Raw genomic sequence first — 18,850 nt, 5'->3', positions numbered from 1 at the left:
GAGGGTACAAAAATGAAATTCTTCAAGAATGTGCAAGAGAGGGAAGGTGTTAAATGTTCAAATGAAAGTTATGAACTTAATTAAATTATGCCCTGATGATGAACATTGGCATTGTTTAAAATGTAGAAAAGAATAGTATACAGATTAACAGTTATTGTTAACAATATTATCTTCCACTTTATAGCAAAGGACAATTTATGCATTGTTTAATCAAGGAATGGATAACTGCGGTCCAACTGCAGTAACAATATTTACTTCTAGATTGGGTTCACATGAAGGTTTACATATTTTTATGTATCCAGTCAATTTCAGCATGTGTTGGGGAATAATTTTAAATCTCATCTAATTTTGTGAAGGCTTTCTTTATTAAATGGTTCGTGGTGTGGATTCTGTAGTCACGTCCTAGTGCATGAACCATGGGCAATGGTTGAGTGGCCTAGCAAGTGGTCTTGAGAGTTAAGATACCAGTTGCTATGGAATAGGAGTAAGCATCTCAGACATATTATGAGTCATGGCCATCCTTGTACTCTGGCAGATAGGACTATACAATCTACCCACAGTGCCTAAGCTGTTACAGCAGAGAAATTCCCTGGAATTGTGTGTAAGTAAGGTAGCACCCTACTTCACAGAAATTTACTGAGCTCAGAATATTATTTTGTTATCAATTGTATCACTGATGGATATCCATAGAAATGTTGGAACAACTCTGATTACTGTTTGGTTATGATGTTCTCACCCAGATAACAAAAAGGAAAAGGAGCTTTATACAACATATAAAATGACCATATTATCCAATATCAACACTTTAGTGAAGGAACAAGCACTAAATCTTCAAAGAACAGAAAATTACATCATCAGTGGACAGCAAAAACTTAAATAAGCACATATTTTCAAGTATACAATGCAGTTACATTCCTTATAACTTGAAACTGATGAATACCTTAAATAAGAGAAATCAAATGCTAACATTTCTTTAAAGCAAATACAGTTGATAAACAAGTTTATAAAATAATTTCAATTTTTTTTAAAGATAAAAAGAGACAGACTGATTAACAAGTTTAAAGTTCACAATGCCACTGATAAGAAACTAAAATGAAAAATAATGTGATTTATCAGTAGTCAATGTATATCACTTCCTCTGTACATACCATAGTCTTTCAACACACTGTACATGAATGTTTCTTTAAAAAATTCCACTACATTCGTCTATCAATGTGATGAACACTGCCGTGCTGCCCTAGTTCGTTCACTGGGCTCAGTACATTTGCCCTGTATCACAATTGTGCTTCAATATTCACATGCTACAAGCCATTTAATCAACTTTCACAACACTGTAGATTTTTCTTACAAACCAGAAGCAAGCAAAGAAGCCAATGGTACCTGCAAAATAATAATAATAACGATTCATTTCTTGAATTTTCAGGCCAATTAAATATTTCCAAGTACTGTACAAAAGTGATCAAAACAAGCATTATTACTAAAATAAAATAAAAAGTTATTAAAAACCACTTCAAGTACACAAATCTGTATATTACTTTTACTAGTATTGGGAGGGGCAGGGGTAGGAAAGATCCTGTGATTGAATGGAAAATTTCATCAGCTCCCTGAAAGAAATGAACTCCATTATTTCCTACAATTCACTATTCTGCATAATAAAAATTATATTTTATTATATCATATTATTATTATTATTATTATTATTATTATTATTATTATTATTATTATTATTAAATTACTGTAATATATAAGTGCCCATTTTCAGAGTTGGGAAGTAAATGAGAAAAAGTAATCTAATTACTTGTTACAATTACATTCTTAGTAAAATGTAATTTTTACTTGTAATTTACTTCTTGAAATAAATTACAGTGGAACTTGGATAACTCAAACCTCAAGGGACCATTAAAAAATTCGAATTAAACAAACAGGTTAAAAAAATAACTCCAACATTAGATTTTACAAAAGAAACTTCATCTTCGACATTACTGGTGCATACATACATATCTTACACCCTGCTTTATCTGTCTATAGATACAGTACATTATTTAGTCTTTAGACATTAGGTAGTTAATGAAACTACTGTACGTGTTAGTCTTAATGCCATTAGAAATCATATTTGCTCTTTATTAAAAGAGTCAGAGATCATAGCTTGCTTTCTTGATTTAATTTTCTTGCCCATGATGTATGAACATGAATCTATATGATTTAGTGACTGAAAAATAGAATCACTTACATTGTTCTGATTTTCCAAATATAACCCGAGTCGATGGACGTAATTGGATGCCTCAACCACACTTGGAATAAGTCTTCCTGGTCCTCTAAAGAATCGACATACTCATCTCCAGACAGTCTCATCGGCACTGTCATTGTGAGCCATTTTTGATACTTGTGTCAGTTCGGTTTTGTCCCGAGCTGGGTGTATTTGCCAAAATGGCTTGTTACTGCTTCACATGGGACGGTTCCGTAATTTCCATGATTGTACAAAAGATGGCAGTCTTTGTGTTTTCTGTCACGGATGGTCTAAACTTTCCTCTGAAATGTATTCTTCTTATCTCTTTGACTTGAACACGTGTTGGGTTTTAATAAGATATAAGATGGACTCCATGCATCCAGATGCAGCATTTTTAATGTACTGAATCGTTTTTAAAAGTTTCAAATGGATCTTCTACTACCATTTGCCTCCTTTTATTGCATGTTGATATTACTTCAGGTAACGATATCGTTTAATCACCTTTTCTTTATGTTATCATGGTTATTGATATCTCTTGTTTACCCCACAGTATGAATGAAACGTGATCCTTTGAGTTATGGTTCTCAAATTATTACGTGCGTGTATTCTTTTGCGTCTACCTCCCATCTACACTGTATGGCTATTTGTGTCACCACGAGGCTTCACTCGCTGTGTACGAATAGCAATCATGATGGTTTTTGATGTGAATATGGGACTTTCTGATCCCATTGCTAAATTTATGATTATGTATACACATGACCCTAATAACTGAGTATCCCTTTCTACCGACTTTGGTGTGGTGTATTATTTTGTTGCCTGACTGTATGTGCTTACGGGCGGGAGTGTAAATGGGTGGGGTATCAAGAAGGAATACCGTATTTACGCGAATAATCCCTGCATATTTTTTAAAAAACTTTTGAGGCACGAAATTGGGGTGCGGGTTTTATTTGCATCAAGGTTGCCAACACGCTCCTGGCTCACCTAGTTTTCGATGCTGAGTGTACAGTTATGCTTTGCGCAACAGTAGAACGAAGAAAACTGTCCCCATATGTCCTATTTAAATGGAAAACAATTCAGACTTTTAATTCCAAACTGACTTTACATTTTTTTAAATAGTACCGTATTTTACAGAGTAATTTAAATTCAAAATTTCTCCGCGTCACAATAGAAAGAGTCTTCCAGAACGTGCAGGGGTAGCTTTCCGCACTTTCACTCACTTTGGTGTGTCTATATTGTGTTTCATAGTCTAAAATAGATGAGGGTTGCCATTTCTGAATTACAAGATGGCTGTTAATTCAAAATCACGTAATTGGAAGTCTGATTTCTGTATTCCAAAGACTTTGAATTAACGAGGTTTTACTGTATCGCAAAACTAACATCAGATATCGCCGGTGTGTCGATTTCAAGTGTTTACATTGCTCGAAAAGAATTATCCACCACCAGTTGTGTTAATGTGCAGTAAAAAGAGATCACGTGAGAAGTGTTTTAGACATGGAGTGTGACGAACTTGTAAGGCGGTTTGAAGAGGGTTGCGCAGTAATATTCGCGTGTTTTGTAGTATGACATGTTTTCCGCAGAGCCAATAGAATCATTTCAGTAAGAAGTGCCTGTTTGTGCGTAGCACGAGTGAATGTTTCAAGTTTTATTTATAAATATCATAATCAACGAATTTAGGGAATTATTTGCGTGTGTACGATGGATGCAGAAAGAGCAAATATACAAGTATTGTATTGACAGGCAAGGGAAATAGTATTTAGAGTGTATTTGTATTTTGTAAGCATGCAGCAGCAGGCGTTCAGAGGCGGGGAAGGTGACGAACGCCATGTTGCCACGCCTCAAAAGAAGACAGCACTTGCGTGTGGTATCGGCCTGCGAACAGTACAGAGGATAAAATAAGCTACGGAAATAAAAATAAGGCAGTGTTCAGGTCGCCAGGGAAAAACACTAAGAGGAAGAAGCTAGTGACGGACCTCGATGATTTCAATAAAAATGTTCTGCGTACAACAATATTTGATATGTATTAAAACGGCGAATATCCTACTGCATTGAAACTAGGCCGTCCATTTACCTTCCTTTATATCTCGAAAATTTCCCTCAACACTTTCTCTGGATTTGGTGTTCAAAATCAATTTAGACTTTCAGGAAACATTTAAGCCCATTAAAAATATAGGTCATCGCTTTGGAATTAAAGATATAACTGGATGAATAAACGTAGGCCTACTTACTCATTTTCATGGAAAATATATTTCATAGCAGTGATAATGTATTTTTATCACCTCAGGCAAGGCAGCTATATCTGTAAATTTACATGTTCATATTTGCGTAAAGACCACGTGCACCTCGCGGAGTGATACGAAATGTTTGTTTATGCCTACTCTTTCGATGGAAGGAATTTTAGTTCATTTCATTTTTTTCAAAATGAGCCTTTCTAAAATGAGGGTGCGGGCATTATTCGACGGCGGGGATTATTCGGGTATATACGGTATCTTTGTATGAATTTTATTTTGTTCTTTGTCCCGGGCAGGACATTAAACAGCGTCTACCGAGTGACCACCGATATAAGTGGTACCCATCTACCAAGTGCCAACGGCCTCCTCGGAGGGCGGATGAGCAGGTAGAGGTCCAGGGCACCCTCTTGTCCTTGAGATGAGAAATCATTGCTAAAGGCGGATAAACTGGCTTGATCGGGTCAATGATATTAGGATGCAGAAGGCAACGGGAAACCACTGCATTAAAGATCTTAGGGATATCCCTTGTATAGCAGCCATGCCAAGTTGCGGTACTAGAATTGTAGTTACTAATCATGGAAGTCGGAAGCCAAGATTCGGTAGGAGTGTAAACAGCAGCAAGGCCTCTCCGGTCGTCATCATGCGAAATCCTTGCAAAGAGAACAGTAAGTTCAACTTAGATTCATGGAATGTGAGAACACTAGGTAAGCTTGGAAAATTGGAAGAAGTGAAGAACTCAATGATCAGAAAGACGTGGATGTGCTCGGTGTATGTGAAACTACATGGGCAGGAAATGGAGACTTTCAATTAGGGAATTTCCGGGAAATACACACCGGAAATGATAAAAGATGGAATGAATGGAGCAGCAATAATCCTAAAAGGTAAATGGTGTCCAAATGTGATGAATACCCTTCATATCAGTGACAGGATTATGATGGTTAAGATAAAAGCTGACCCTGTTGACGTAGTCATTATTCAAGTATATTCTCCAACCACAAACAGTGACGACGCTGTTGGAGAAGAAATGCATGATTGTATTCAGGAACTCTTTGAGTGGGTAGACACCAAAGCTAATATTATCTTAATGGGAGACTTCAATGCTTCAGTCAGTAGTCATGAAAATCTTAAATATACTGGTAAATTTGGACTTGGCGAAACAAATTTGAGAGGAGAAAAATTGCTCGAGTTTTGTGAACAACATGAACCATTAATAACTAATACAAGCTTTGATGTTCACAAAAGATGACGTTATTCATGGAAGGCTTCTGGAGATAGTAGAAGACATCTGTTAGATTACATAATAGTAAGACAGAGATACAGAAACCAAGTGCTTACCAGTCAAAGTTACCCAGGGGTTAATGTAGACAGTGATCATTATATTAGTTGCAGTGAAGTTCAGTATTGGATTCAGAAAACAAAGTGTACGGTTCGAAGAAATGGTGTTTGAATAACTTACACATTGCAGATTTGGCCTCAAAATTCAAAGAGAAAACTAATCAACTGAGCAGTGAAAGTACTGGATGGGGAAAAGAACAGCTTAATGATAGGTGCTTCAGAAATATTGGGTAAAAGAAAATTGCAACCAAAGAAGCCTTGGATGACTCAAGAAATTTTAGATCTCATTGAACAGAGGAACAAAATGAGAAGCAGGGATTTTGAACAATATAGAGTATTAAAAAATTAATAACAGACAAGTGTCGCTTAGCAAAAGACAGTTGGATGAATGAAATTGGCTAGGACATTGAAAAAGATTTAAAAGCAGGGAAATCTGATAAGGCATATTTTGAAATAAAATCACTGCAGAACAAGAAAATAACCGGAAGTAATGTGGTTAAAAACAAAGCAGGAAAGATTTTTTGAAAATGAAGAGGCAGGTGACCACTGGAAGCAATATATTGAAGATCTATATGAAGGTGAGGAAACAGATAACATTCGGCATTATGTAGAGGATGAGCGCCTGATTGAGGTAGAAAGGAAAGGCACACCAATTACAAAAAGTGAGTTTAATATGGCTCTACACTTATTAAAGGATAAAAAAGCCGTAGGTGTTGACAACATTTCTTCAGCAGAGCTCCTAAAGAACTGTGGAGACATCATGAAAGAGAGATTGTTCGATATCGTTACAAACTGCTATGAAGAAGGAATCATACCACCTGATTTCATAAAGAACCGGATAAAAAAAGCTCCCAAAGAAAGGAAATGCGAAGAACTGTTCAGATTACAGAACATTAGCCATCTATCCCATGCTTCTAAAATCCTACTGACAATACTTAAAGGTCGAATCAGCAGGAAAATTGAACACAATTTTGATGACGACCAATACGGCTTCAGAGCAGGTAAGGGTACTACAGAAGCAATACTAGCTCTGCGTCAAATCCTGGAGAGAAGACTGGAAGTTAACAGGAAAACTTATGTAACTTTCGTGGGATTTAGAGAAAGAATTCGACAAGGTTGACTGGAAGTTATTATTTCAAACTCTGAGAACGTTGGGTCTTGATTGGAAGGACAGATGTTTGATTTTTAACTTGTATAGAGCCCAAAGCACAGAAATAAACATCAATGGAACGACAAGAGAAGCAAGAATAAGAAGAGGAGTGCAGCAAGGCTGTCCCTTATCACTTTATCGGTTTAATATCCTCATAGAATTCGCTATTAGAACAGTAAAAGAAAAAACCAAAGGGATAAATTTTAATGGTAAACAAATTCATAGTATTTGCTTTGCAGATGATATTGCATTGATAGCTGATTCAGAGCACAAAATTACTAGGATGCTTGGTATACTAAACAACATATTAGAGAAGTTCAGGCTAAAAATAAACACAAAGAAAACAAAAAAAATGATGGTCGTTCAAAAAAAGAGGACTGAACTGAAAACAAACATTAAATTAGGCTGTGAAAAAATAGATCAGGTTGAAGAAGCTTGTTATCTGGGTAGTGTTATTACCAATGATAATCAGTGCCTGACAGAAGTCAAAAGAAGAACTGCTATGGCAAAACAAGTGTTTCAAAGCAGGAAAAATCTATTGTTAAATAAGCACATAGGAATTGAAACCAGGAAGAAATTGGTTAAAACCTTTGTTTTGGAGAGTGCTAACTTTCGGTTGTGAGACCTGGACTTTGGGAAAACAAGCACAATCAATACTAGAAGCTGTGGAAATGTGGTTCTGGAGAAGACTGACAGGGACAAGTTGGACAGAAACAAATACTAATATTCAAATCTTGAATGACGTTAATGAGAAACGGACCTTAATAGAGCAGAGGAAAGCTAAAATTCTTGGACACGTCCTACGACATGACACCTTTCTCCAGAATGTCTTCGAAGGATAGACCTGGTTGTTGGTGCATTTTCCTTTCGGCCTTTGCACCTATCTCAGCCTCTAGCTTCATTTCCGGCCGATATGTTTTATCTTTCTTTCATGTATGCACTGCGAATGCTTTCGGCCCTTACCATTATTTTTTTTTGGATGGTACGTATTCGTGCTCCTTTTTAATCTATTCCGGGAGTTCTATGAATAATTATTTCCTTTACTCTGCTCTTTAATGCACGGGAGTATATATTTTTTTTTAGGGTGTGTGGGGGGAGGGCAGATTGTTGTAAGAATAATAAAACGAGAGGAGTGATATACGGGAGTGGAGATGAGTTGAGTTGGTGAAACTAATAACAGTTGGAAAGTTAGAACACCTTTTAATGAACTGTGTGGATTGTATCGTATTTGTGGTGGGGATAATCCGAACGCAATTGCACGCTGATAAGTGGTTTAACTGACTGTAATATAATGTGATTCTGAATGATGGTATGCCGTCGTAGTGACACTATTGCTACAGCTCTGTAAAAGGGTGATTACATATGTATATTTTCATATAAATTATCTTTCCCAGTTTTTAAATCCATTTACTTTCTCCTAATTTTCATTTTATTAATTCAATAAATGTTTCCTTGTTATTTGTTGAATTTCATTGTATTTTGTTTTGAAAATTAGTCTCTTGGTATTTTTTCTTTTTTTTGCCGAGAGGCTCATCTTCAGCTCAAGGCCTGTAGCTTGTGGCCTTTCCGAGTCGTGATCCGGGCCTCAGTTTTTAGCTTATGATGTTATATTATGCACAGTGAGCAGGATTCTGTGCGCGTGGGGTGTCTTTCTTAATAATGTTATTGGCTTTACGTCCCACTAACTACTTCTATGGTTTCCGGAGATGCTGAGGTGCTGGAATTTAGTCCTGCAGGAGTTCTTTTACGTGCCAGTAAATCTACCGACACAAGGCTGACGTATTTGAGCACCTTCAAATACCACCGGACTGAGCCAGGATCGAACCTGCCAAGTTGGGGTCAGAGGGCCAAACCAGCTTTCTAGAAACAGTTTGTGATTGTTTGGGCTGTCACCTGATCCCATGCTTGCTTACATATTCTTGAGGTTTGGAGAATGTAAAGTTTAATTTGAAGAGCGTTACAGTCCTCTGTGAGAATATTCTTGACCAACAATCACCTGTAGAAGTGTTTCAGATTTTTTATTATACCCTGGGCCCTGTTTCATAAAACTAACTAATAATATTTCCTTATAATATTAGAACTCATAAAAATAATTATTAGTTAACCAAATTCTGTTTCACAAAGTTTTTTTGGTATTTGCTTTACGTCACACCGATACAGATAGGTCTTATGGCGACAATGGGCTAGGAAAGGCCTAGGAATGGGAAGGAAGCGACCGTGGCCTTAATTAAGGTACAGCCCCAACATTTGCCTGGTCAGAAAGATTTACACATGACTAATAAAATATTTTCACTCATAACATTAGTTCATTAGTCAGCTGATACAAATGGAGGTTAGAATCGGTCTGATGCATATGTTCTTGGTTTGTGTTTGTTCCTAGTAGTAGGCTAGTGCTTGACCACAACCAGCTATTAATCCATATGTTCGATAGACTCACTTGATATTTTTGTTGTTACGACTTTGATACATATGAGACTGGATAAAAGTGAAAATAATGTGAGAGAAGAAAGTTTCTTTGCGGAAGGTGATTGAATTGAAGCGTCAACTATTCGCAGACTTTGCACACTATAACCCCCTTTGATCTTTATACTTTCATTATTATGTGCTCTAAAAATCTCTGTTGAGATGGACTAGCAAAATCTTGGTTTACTACCCCATGTGGGGGCAGTAGAATTAACACCCACGGTATCCTCTGCCTGTTGTAAGGGGCAACTAAAAGGTGCCCCAGGGGCTCTCAACTTGGGAGCCTGGGTTGGCAACCATGGGCCCTGAGCTGAGTCCTGGCATTGCTTCTACTTACTTGTGCCAGGCTTCTCACTTTCATTTATTGTATCCGAACTTCCTTGTTCAACTCTTGTTGTTCTCCAACCCTGGCTGTATTAGGTTGCGAGGCCTAGAGTGTCTAATTTTCACGCCCCTCGTGGCCCTTCTCTTTCTTTGTCCGATACCTTCATTTTTCGAAGTGTCGGATACCTTTCATTTTTTCTATCTGATTGGTGTTATATAGAGCATGGTTGCCTAGTTGTACTTCCTCTTAAAACAATAATCATCACCACCACTATCTTGGTTTACTAGTGGTATAAGCTGAGATTTTAAAAGATAGATGGAGTCTGAGCAGAACTGCACTAGGGAAACACAATGATACTATGTATCACTATGAACCCATGAAGTGCAATGTGAAGCTGCTGTTTAGAGGTTATGCTTCATTCCTTGCAGTGGAACATTCTATTACCAATCCTATCAAGCAAATACTCAAAAGTTCTGTAATCTAACCTCTCATTGTATTCATATGATTGTTATATACCAATACAGGCTGTTTTTAGCCTAACATTAACTGAACGGAGAATACCTATGATTTAACGTTGATGTAAATACCTATGAAACAATTTACTAATATTATTAGGAATATCTACTAATATTATTAGTTAATATTACTGGTTTCTTGCTAATAATATTAGTGAAAGATGTTTTATGAAACAGGGCCCTGGTCCATGGACTGAACAACAGATGTCATATTAGGCAGGAAATAAATCACCTTCACATTTTCTGAAGGTGGAAAGCTGTTGTGAGCAGTGCAATTGTCAAAGAGAGTCATCCTCATCATCATCATCATCAATCCAGCTGTATCCAGGTAGGGGCAAATATGGTTCCTCTCTACTTTCTTCGGTCATTCCACCACTCCTCCTTCAACACTGTGTCCCTGTCCAAGAGTAATCTTCTGTTTTCCTTTGAGACACTTTTCATCTAATTTTAACAGCCAATTTTCAAAAATGTTGCTTGTCATCCAAGCTCTTCTGCTGGATGCATACTCAATTGGTTTTGTTTTAACATTTTTGAAACATTGAGGATTAGCGGATTTCCCTGTCATCAATAAAGGCAGTATTTCCGAACCATCCATGTTTGCTCCAACCAACATGTGTAACTTTTTCTTTACTAAATTTTCCTCCATGGCATTTTTTGTCTTTAAATGCTAGGGTTTTGCCTGGCGTCCACTTAAAGAAAAAACCTGTCTCATCAACACTGAAAATGTTTTTAGGCTCCATGTCCTCAATCACCTCTTGCAGGTTTTTGTTACATTGTTCAGCTTCACACTGATCAGCAGCCGCGCTCTAACCACAAATAGCTTTAAAATAAATTTTGTTCCGTTCCTTGAAACCATCTCGCCATCCTGTGCTGGCTTTGAAATCATGTTTTCCCTATTCAAAGGCAAACTGTTCAGCCTTTCCTCATAAAATAGTGCCAGTGATCGGAATTTTCTTGTCTCGAACTTGCTTGAACCAATTCAAAACACACTTGTCTACACCATAGCTCAACTGGACAGGGCAACCAACGCAAAATCAGGAGGTTGTGGGTTTGGATCCCACTGGTGTCCTGTTGGCCATTTTTGTTCTGTACTTAACATATCTTCAATATATACTGTATGTAGTGAACACAAACCACTTTGTTTGGAAGTTCATTTTAAGTCCAATGCAGTCATGAAAATTAAATATTCATCAACCCTCTTAGTGCCAGGCCTGAAGTGCATACCCATGCAAAAAATGCCAAGCATACTTAATGCCATTTACTTATACTAAAATAATCGTACGAATTGAACCGCTGATCATAGCACACTGAAATTTGCTCTGATTCTGACCAATATATTAGTACACGCCCTACAGTTGATATAAAAATCCTAAACTAAAATATAAATACATAAATCCGCATTTTTATAGGCTGCTACAATTAAAAAATAATCAAATCCAAATTCTGCAAACATTTTCTAGAAACTATTTTTGAAATTTGAATAAAAGTTATACAGTGACACCACATACAACACCTACTATTCATAATAAAGAAACAAGAAACAAATCAATTAGTTTCTTAATCATCATCATTTTACAGTTCCAGTTTCCCGGGTACTGTTGGCGAGCCTCTTCCATTCTGTCTTACTGAGATACGTTCTGTTGATAATGACGTTCTCCAGTGTCCTTCCCCGATCTGCAAATGTCCATCTTTACGATGTCTATCCAGTGGGTTCTTGATCTTCCCACCATCCATTTCCCTGCCACATATTTCTCCAAGTTAACATAATTATGCTGTCCTTGTTGGCTCCATCCGCATTACATGCCCAAACCACCTCAGTCTGGACATGCTGACCCGATCTAACATTGGTGCAACAATCCCAGCTTCCTTCCTAACCACATCATTCCTTAACTTGTCCAGTTTGGTTTTTTGAATTGTGGATCTAAGGAACTTCATCTCAGATGCCTACAAACTTGATGAGTCTCTCTTAGTGAGGGTGCAGGTTTCAATACCATAGGTTAAGATTGGTATGAAGTACAGATTGAACATTACCAGCTTTGATTTTGTTGGTACTTTGGGATCCCAGAGGAGTGTTCATACTTGCTGGTAAAACTGTGAGCTTTTCTACACTCTATTTTCCACCTTCTTTGTGGCTAGTGTATCTCGAGATATCACATTGCCGAGGTATGTAAAGCTTTCCACACTTTCTAGTGGATGGTTTCCTAGCATGATGTTTGCTGGTCTTGAGATTGAACTCCCGGAACTTAACCTTCCATTCATTGAGTCTCGACTGAACTTGTTCCTCAGTTTCTCTCCTGATCATAACATCTTCATTATGTCATCCATGATGGTGATAAACAATGAGGATAGTGCACTGCCTTGCTGGACTCCACTGTCGGTCTTGAACCAGGATGAATGTCCGTCACCCAATCGCACACAGCTGGTACAGTTCTCATACAGCATCTGAACTTTCCTCACTGGTCCCTCCTGCACATTCCTTTTTCTCACACATTCCCGTGTCTTCTCTCTTGCAATGCTGTCATATGCCTTCTCAATGTCAAGGAAAACCAAAAACAGATCTTTGCCTTTTTCCCAATCTTTTCCCAATATTTTTTTCATTAACATACAGAAACTGAAGATTAGGTCTGTTGTGGACCTGTTAGGCCCGAAGCCATACTGTTTCTCTTCAAACTGTGGCTCTAAGATGACTCGCAATCTCCCCTCTAGGATTTTCTCAAGAATCTTATGCCCACGAGAAAGGAGTGTTATTCCCTGGTAGCTGGAACATTTTTGGCGATTTCCTTTCTTAAACCGGGGGATAATGGCACACTTGCTCCAATCAGTAGGTATCTTGCCATCTTTCCAAACTGCATTGAGCACTCTGTGTAACCACTGTAAACCCTGGACTCCTGCTGCTTTAATCATGTCCGTGCTTACTTCATCGATTCCTGGGGATTTCCCTTGCGACAACTCCTTAAGGGCTGCTTCTGTTTCTGCCCATGTAATGAGAGGTTCCTCTACGCAAGTTTCAACAGCTGGTTCTTTTGTTCTCTGATCTGCTTCTGTCCTGTTCAATAGGTGATCAAGATTCCTCAGAACCTCTCTGATGTCTTCTTCTTTCCTGGTTAGGTTTCCATTAGGATCCTCAATTGCTTTGATAGTTTCAACTGAATTTCTTTTGTTTTTGATCACTCTGAACAATAGTTTCATATTGCCTCTGTCTTCCTTCAGTTTTTGAGTAAATTTCCCCCAGCACTTTATCTTCTCCTCTTAACTCTCCATTCCTTGTTCCGGTAAACTTGCTTGAGGTCTCTGATCTTCCCCTCATCCCTTACCTGTTCTGGCTTGGATTTCTCTCTATCTCGTTCTTTTTGTGCTATGTTCCTTTCCTTTATTGAGGATCTTACTCTTTCATTCCATCAGGGTGTCTCTTTTTCCCCTTACTCTCGCACTTGTCTTCCCGCAAACCTCTATTGCTTCTGTTATCAAGGTGTTTTTAAATCTTGTCCATTCTACCTCACCACTCTCCACTTCTTCTGTAGGCAGTTGTCCTCTTATATGGCCCTGATAGTCGATCCTTTTTCCTATCTGTTATATTTCCCAAACTTAAATCTTAGATAATTTCCTGGTTGTTATCTTTGGTACATTACGGTCTTTCAGATCTGCTATTAATCACCGGTGGTCGCTACTGAGGTTCTCACTTGGAATCATCTTGACACCAGTCACAAGTCTACTTCCTTCTTTATATGTAATGACATAGTCAATGACTGTCTTGCTCTTTCTCCATCCCAGCTGTAACGGGTAATCTTGTGACTGACTCTTTTGTTGAACCTGTAATGGAGTTTGAATAACTACTCGCCATGGTACTATGTTGTCTCCATTACATTCATGCGTTCATATCATTTGTCTGCATCTCCGCATGTTGAATATCGTGACTGTATGGCCTTTCCATTAATTGCTGATGGTGAGCCATCTAGTGGTGGATTTAGTACTAATAATTCGAAGTGACTAGTCGGTGCTGCTATCTGGCCGCCAAAAGATAAGCTTGCTCGGCCGTGAACGGTGGCTCTAACAATCAATGTGGGCAGTTGTTCTAATTCTTGGCTTTAAACTGGAAGACGCGTTGAGCTAATCTCTGCTGGTTGTGCTTTAAAGATACAAATTATCTTACAAGAAGGGAAGATGGTGTGGACATTTGATCCAGGTTGATGGATTCTCCATCTGGCATAAGTGCCGAAGATGTGTTTTTTTTTTGTTTTTTTTTTTGAATGATTTAATTTCTCGTAAACACCGACCTCGTAAGTAGCTTCATTTCATGTCATGACTGTTTTAACCTGAGGGACTAATCCTGTTATTTGTGATGTTAAGACACTGAGTACTTAAGTCTACGATATGTGAGAATTTCTAAAAGTGATTTTTGGGTCATTTGTGGTTTAAAAAAAATTTAGAGTCTAAAACAGGTCATCGTCGTCAACTTGTAATGTGAAAATGTTTGTGGTTTCAATTCAATTTAAGAAGATAATTGTATGTTAATTTTAGCTTATGCATTCAGTTATATTAGGTTTCGTGCACGAATGGAATAATTATGTTCAAGGAACTCCGACAAGATGGTGTACGAATTAATTGTATAACCTTAAAAGCCTGGTTTTACTTCATTTCCTGTTTTAAAACATAATCAAATATTTATTATTTAAAATATTTTCAAGCCATTTCGGCTATTAAAAGAAAAACTAGTGGTTTAAATGAAAGCTGATCTAATGACTTACTCGGTACATCGTGTTCTCATTTGATCATGGCGGTCGTCTTGTATAACACAGCTGTGTAATAGAATGCAAACGCTATGGGGGCGTTGCTGTGTTGGATCTGACATTTTGAGTATCAGCTTATTATTGTGGTCTTGACATTCATCTGAATTGGAATTTTTTTGCGTGCATGGATGATTTCTTCTGTGTTTGACTTACTCTTTCGATTTTAGTTATCGTCTCTGGCCGATATTGGATTATTTTATCCTACTTCTGGATTTTATTGCACGTTCTTGAATTATTTCTTCGATTTCTGATATAGTGTGCTTTGTGGGTTCTTTCTGTTTTCACGCAACCTTCGAAAACCGAGATAGTCCATTAGATAGGTTTTCATTGTCCATTCTGTGATGGTTGATTCAATTATTTCATTTTCAATTGAACCACGTTTATTATTATTCTAAAAAGGTTTCCTGTTTTCATTCAATAATTGTTGATGTAAGAATTTAATTTTCAACTGGGTTATTTTTTTTATTGATCAGAATAGTATTCAGTATTTATCGTATTATTAAATTAAAAAAAAAAAAAATTTTTGAGGTCGGTAAATTATAAATGTTTTGAATTATTAAAGTTTTCTTTAAATTGATCAAGGAATTATTATTTCAGCCAATTAGTTAAGCTTATTTTAAGTTGATTCGCTTGGCCTCTTGTGTCCAGTGCTTCCTCAATCAGCGACGGCCTTTGGTTGGGATAATCGTAAGTATTTCCTTTAATTTGCTTATTTATCCCTGGTCGTGCTAACACTCTTGACTTTTACCTTACGTTGTGAGAAAACCAACTGTTTTTTACTACCAAACAGTTTCTTATGCATCAGTCTAGGAGATGTTCCCCTTCTGAATTCCTTCTCCCATAGCCATATGGTCCCATCACCTTCTCATAGCCATTCCTGTCTGTCCCGAGCTTGCGTTGAGGTCCCCAGTGATGATTGCCCTCTCTTCACAGATGGTCTCTTCTAGGTCTTCAAGAAATTTGTTCTTTTCATCTTGACTGCAACCCGTCTGAGGGGCTTGCACCAGTGCCAGTTTCTTAAAAAATAAAGTTGTTGGCACATGTGTATTTCTTTGATTTTCTCCTGAAAAGTGTATTTTTTCTTGTTAATAATCAAACTTATTTTGAAATAATCTCACTTAGGCCTATATCTAAGTCGTAATATATAAAAATAAAAAATGTTACTCGCCTACTTTACTGTTTCAAAGCTGTGCATAAATTAAAAACAATTTAAAATAATTTGAATAAAAATTATATAGTTTGATTCACAGATATGGAAATTAATTTTTACAAAACATTATACACTTGACCAGGCCTCCGTGGCTCAGGCGGCAGCCTCTCACCGCTGGATACCGTGTTTCAAATCCCGGTCACTCCATGTGAGATTTGTGCTGGACAAAGCAGAGGCAGGAAAGGTTTTTCTTCGGGTACTCCAGCTTTCCCTGTCATCCTTCATTCCAGCAACACACTCCAATATCATATCATTTCATCTCATCATCATCATCATCATCATCATCATCTCCCTTTATCCAGCTGTAGCCGGCTAGAGGCAAGTATGGTTCCTCTCCACTTTCTTCGGTCTTTCCACCACTCCTCCTCCAACACTGTGTCCCAGTCCAGGTTTCTTTCTATAATGCTGCATTGGACGGTATCCTTCCATCTCAATCGTGGTCGTCCACGGCCTCTCCTTCCTTGGATTTGTATTTCCATCACCTTTTTTGGCATTCTTTTGTCGCTCATCCGCTTTATGTGCCCAAACCATCTTAGTCGGCTCTTCTCTATTCTATCATTCATTTTTTCCACTCCAATTTCTTCCCGGATTTTCTCATTCCTTATTTTGTCTCTTCTACTCTTCTGTATCATACTCCTCAAGAACTTCATTTCGGCTGCCTGTATTTGACTCTCATCCTTCTTTGTCATTGTCCAAGTTTCTGCTCCGTAAGTTGTTATGGGTACGTAATACATCTTGTACATAGGATCCTTTGCTTCCGTTGGCACATCTTTGTCCCATAACATGTGTCTTACACTATGATAGAAACAACTTCCAGCTTGAATCCTTTTACTAATCTCAGCATCCAGTCGAGCATTCTCCATTAATTCATTCCCCAGGTATTTAAATGTTTCCACTACTTTCAGGGGCTTGTCTGCAAGTCTAATCTGACTTTCCCTTCTTTCTCCCCTCTAGTCATAACAAGAGTTTTACTCTTTTCTACACTTATTTTCAATCCACATTCTTTGATCTTCCCATTCACCACATTCAACTGTTCTTGAACCTTCCTGTCGTCTTCTTCCCAAATCACAATATCACCTGCAAATAACATCATGTTCATTTCTCTTCCTCCATATGCTGCTTTTGCTGTTCTCATGATGTCATCCATTACTATTGTAAACAGGATTGGTGATAGAACACTTCCCTGTCTCAGCCCACTAGTTATTTTGAACCAACTTGTCCTGCCAACTTGTGTTTGCACGCAACTACAACATTCCTTATACAATGCCATGATCATTTTTATTAATCCCTGTCCAATTCCTTTTTGCACCAGACTGTCCCAAACTTTCGTCCTGGGGACACTGTCATATGCCTTTTCAATGTCAATGAATGTCATCACTATATCATTCCCGTACTCCCAATGCTTTTCCATTAGTTGTCTCATAATGAAAATGGGCTCTATTGTTGACCTTCCACTTCTGAAACCAAACTGATTTTCCTGTATCTGATTCTCAACCCTCCACCTTATTCTACTTTCCAGTATCCTTTCCATTATCTTAGCAACATGGGATATTAGAGTAATTCCCCTGTAGTTCTTCAAAACTTCCTTATCACCTTTCTTGAAAATTGGGATGATTATTCCTTTTTGCCAGTCCTCAGGGAGCTCCTTATTCTCCCAGACATTCCTGAGAACCCGATATGTCCACTGCAGGCCTACAGCTCCAGCTGCCTTTATCATCTCCACTGAAATTTCATCTATTCCAGCAGTTTTTCCATTCTTCATCTTTCTTACTGCCATTTCAACTTCATTCACTGTAATTTCTTTATCCATTTCATCATCAACTAATTGCCTTTCCTGGTCATCCATTGAATGACTGTCATCCGTTCTTATGTTCAGCAGCTTCTAAAAATACTCTCTCCATCCATTTCTTATTTCTTCTGGCTTTGTTAAAATTATGCCACCTTCATCCTTCACAAATATGGTGTTTACTTGATCTCTCTTTTTGTTTCTTACGATACCATACAGTAATTTCTTGCTAACCTGCGTATCATCTCTCAATTTCTGTGTGAATAGGGCCCAGCTTTTCCTCTTTTCTTCCTCCACTACTTTCTTGGCCAAATTCTTTGCCTGCACATATTTTCTTCTACTTTCTTCAGTCTTAGATGTTTTCCATGCTTTCTATGCCATTTTCTTTTCCTTCACTTTAATCTTTACCCTATCATTCCACCAGTGTGTTTCTATGTCTTTCACATTTCCTGATGTTCTACCACACACCTTTTCTGCACATCCAACCAGTGCTTCCTTAAATCTTTTCCATTCCTCTTCAACATTCCCCACCTCTGTCCTGAGTACCAAGGGTATTATTTCCCTTTGAAATTCTTCTTGTATGCTTTTCTCCTTCAACTTCCATACTTTAATTCTTTTCTCTCGTCTTAATTGGGGTTTTTCAATCTTTCCAACTTTCAATTTTCCTATCACAACTCTATGATCTCCACCAAAGGCTTCTTCAGGCATGGCTGTTACATCTACAAGGTTCTTCTGGTGTTCTTTCTCTATGATTATATAATCAATCATGGTCTTTGTTTGTCTGTCTCCCCAACCGTACCTTGTAATCTTCTGACTGTTCTTCT

At 37.7% G+C, this 18,850-nt stretch overlaps 1 protein-coding gene across 1 annotated transcript in view; it reads right to left on the bottom strand.

Annotated features, from left to right (window-relative positions):
• Positions 1–787: 787 nt before the first annotated feature.
• TM9SF2 (transmembrane 9 superfamily protein member 2) overlaps positions 788–18,850 on the bottom strand; it is a 197,042-nt gene continuing 178,979 nt past the window's right edge. The window contains exon 15 of the mRNA XM_067151214.2: positions 788–1,380. Coding sequence (XP_067007315.2) covers positions 1,313–1,380 — 68 coding nt within the window. The 3' untranslated portion in view covers positions 788–1,312. The remainder of the gene's footprint in view (positions 1,381–18,850) is intronic.

Source organism: Anabrus simplex, chromosome 7 (assembly GCF_040414725.1).
Source record: "Anabrus simplex isolate iqAnaSimp1 chromosome 7, ASM4041472v1, whole genome shotgun sequence".
Classification (NCBI taxonomy): domain Eukaryota; kingdom Metazoa; phylum Arthropoda; class Insecta; order Orthoptera; family Tettigoniidae; genus Anabrus; species Anabrus simplex.
Note: the sequence above shows the minus strand (reverse complement) of the source record. Positions and strands in the feature narration are given on the sequence as shown.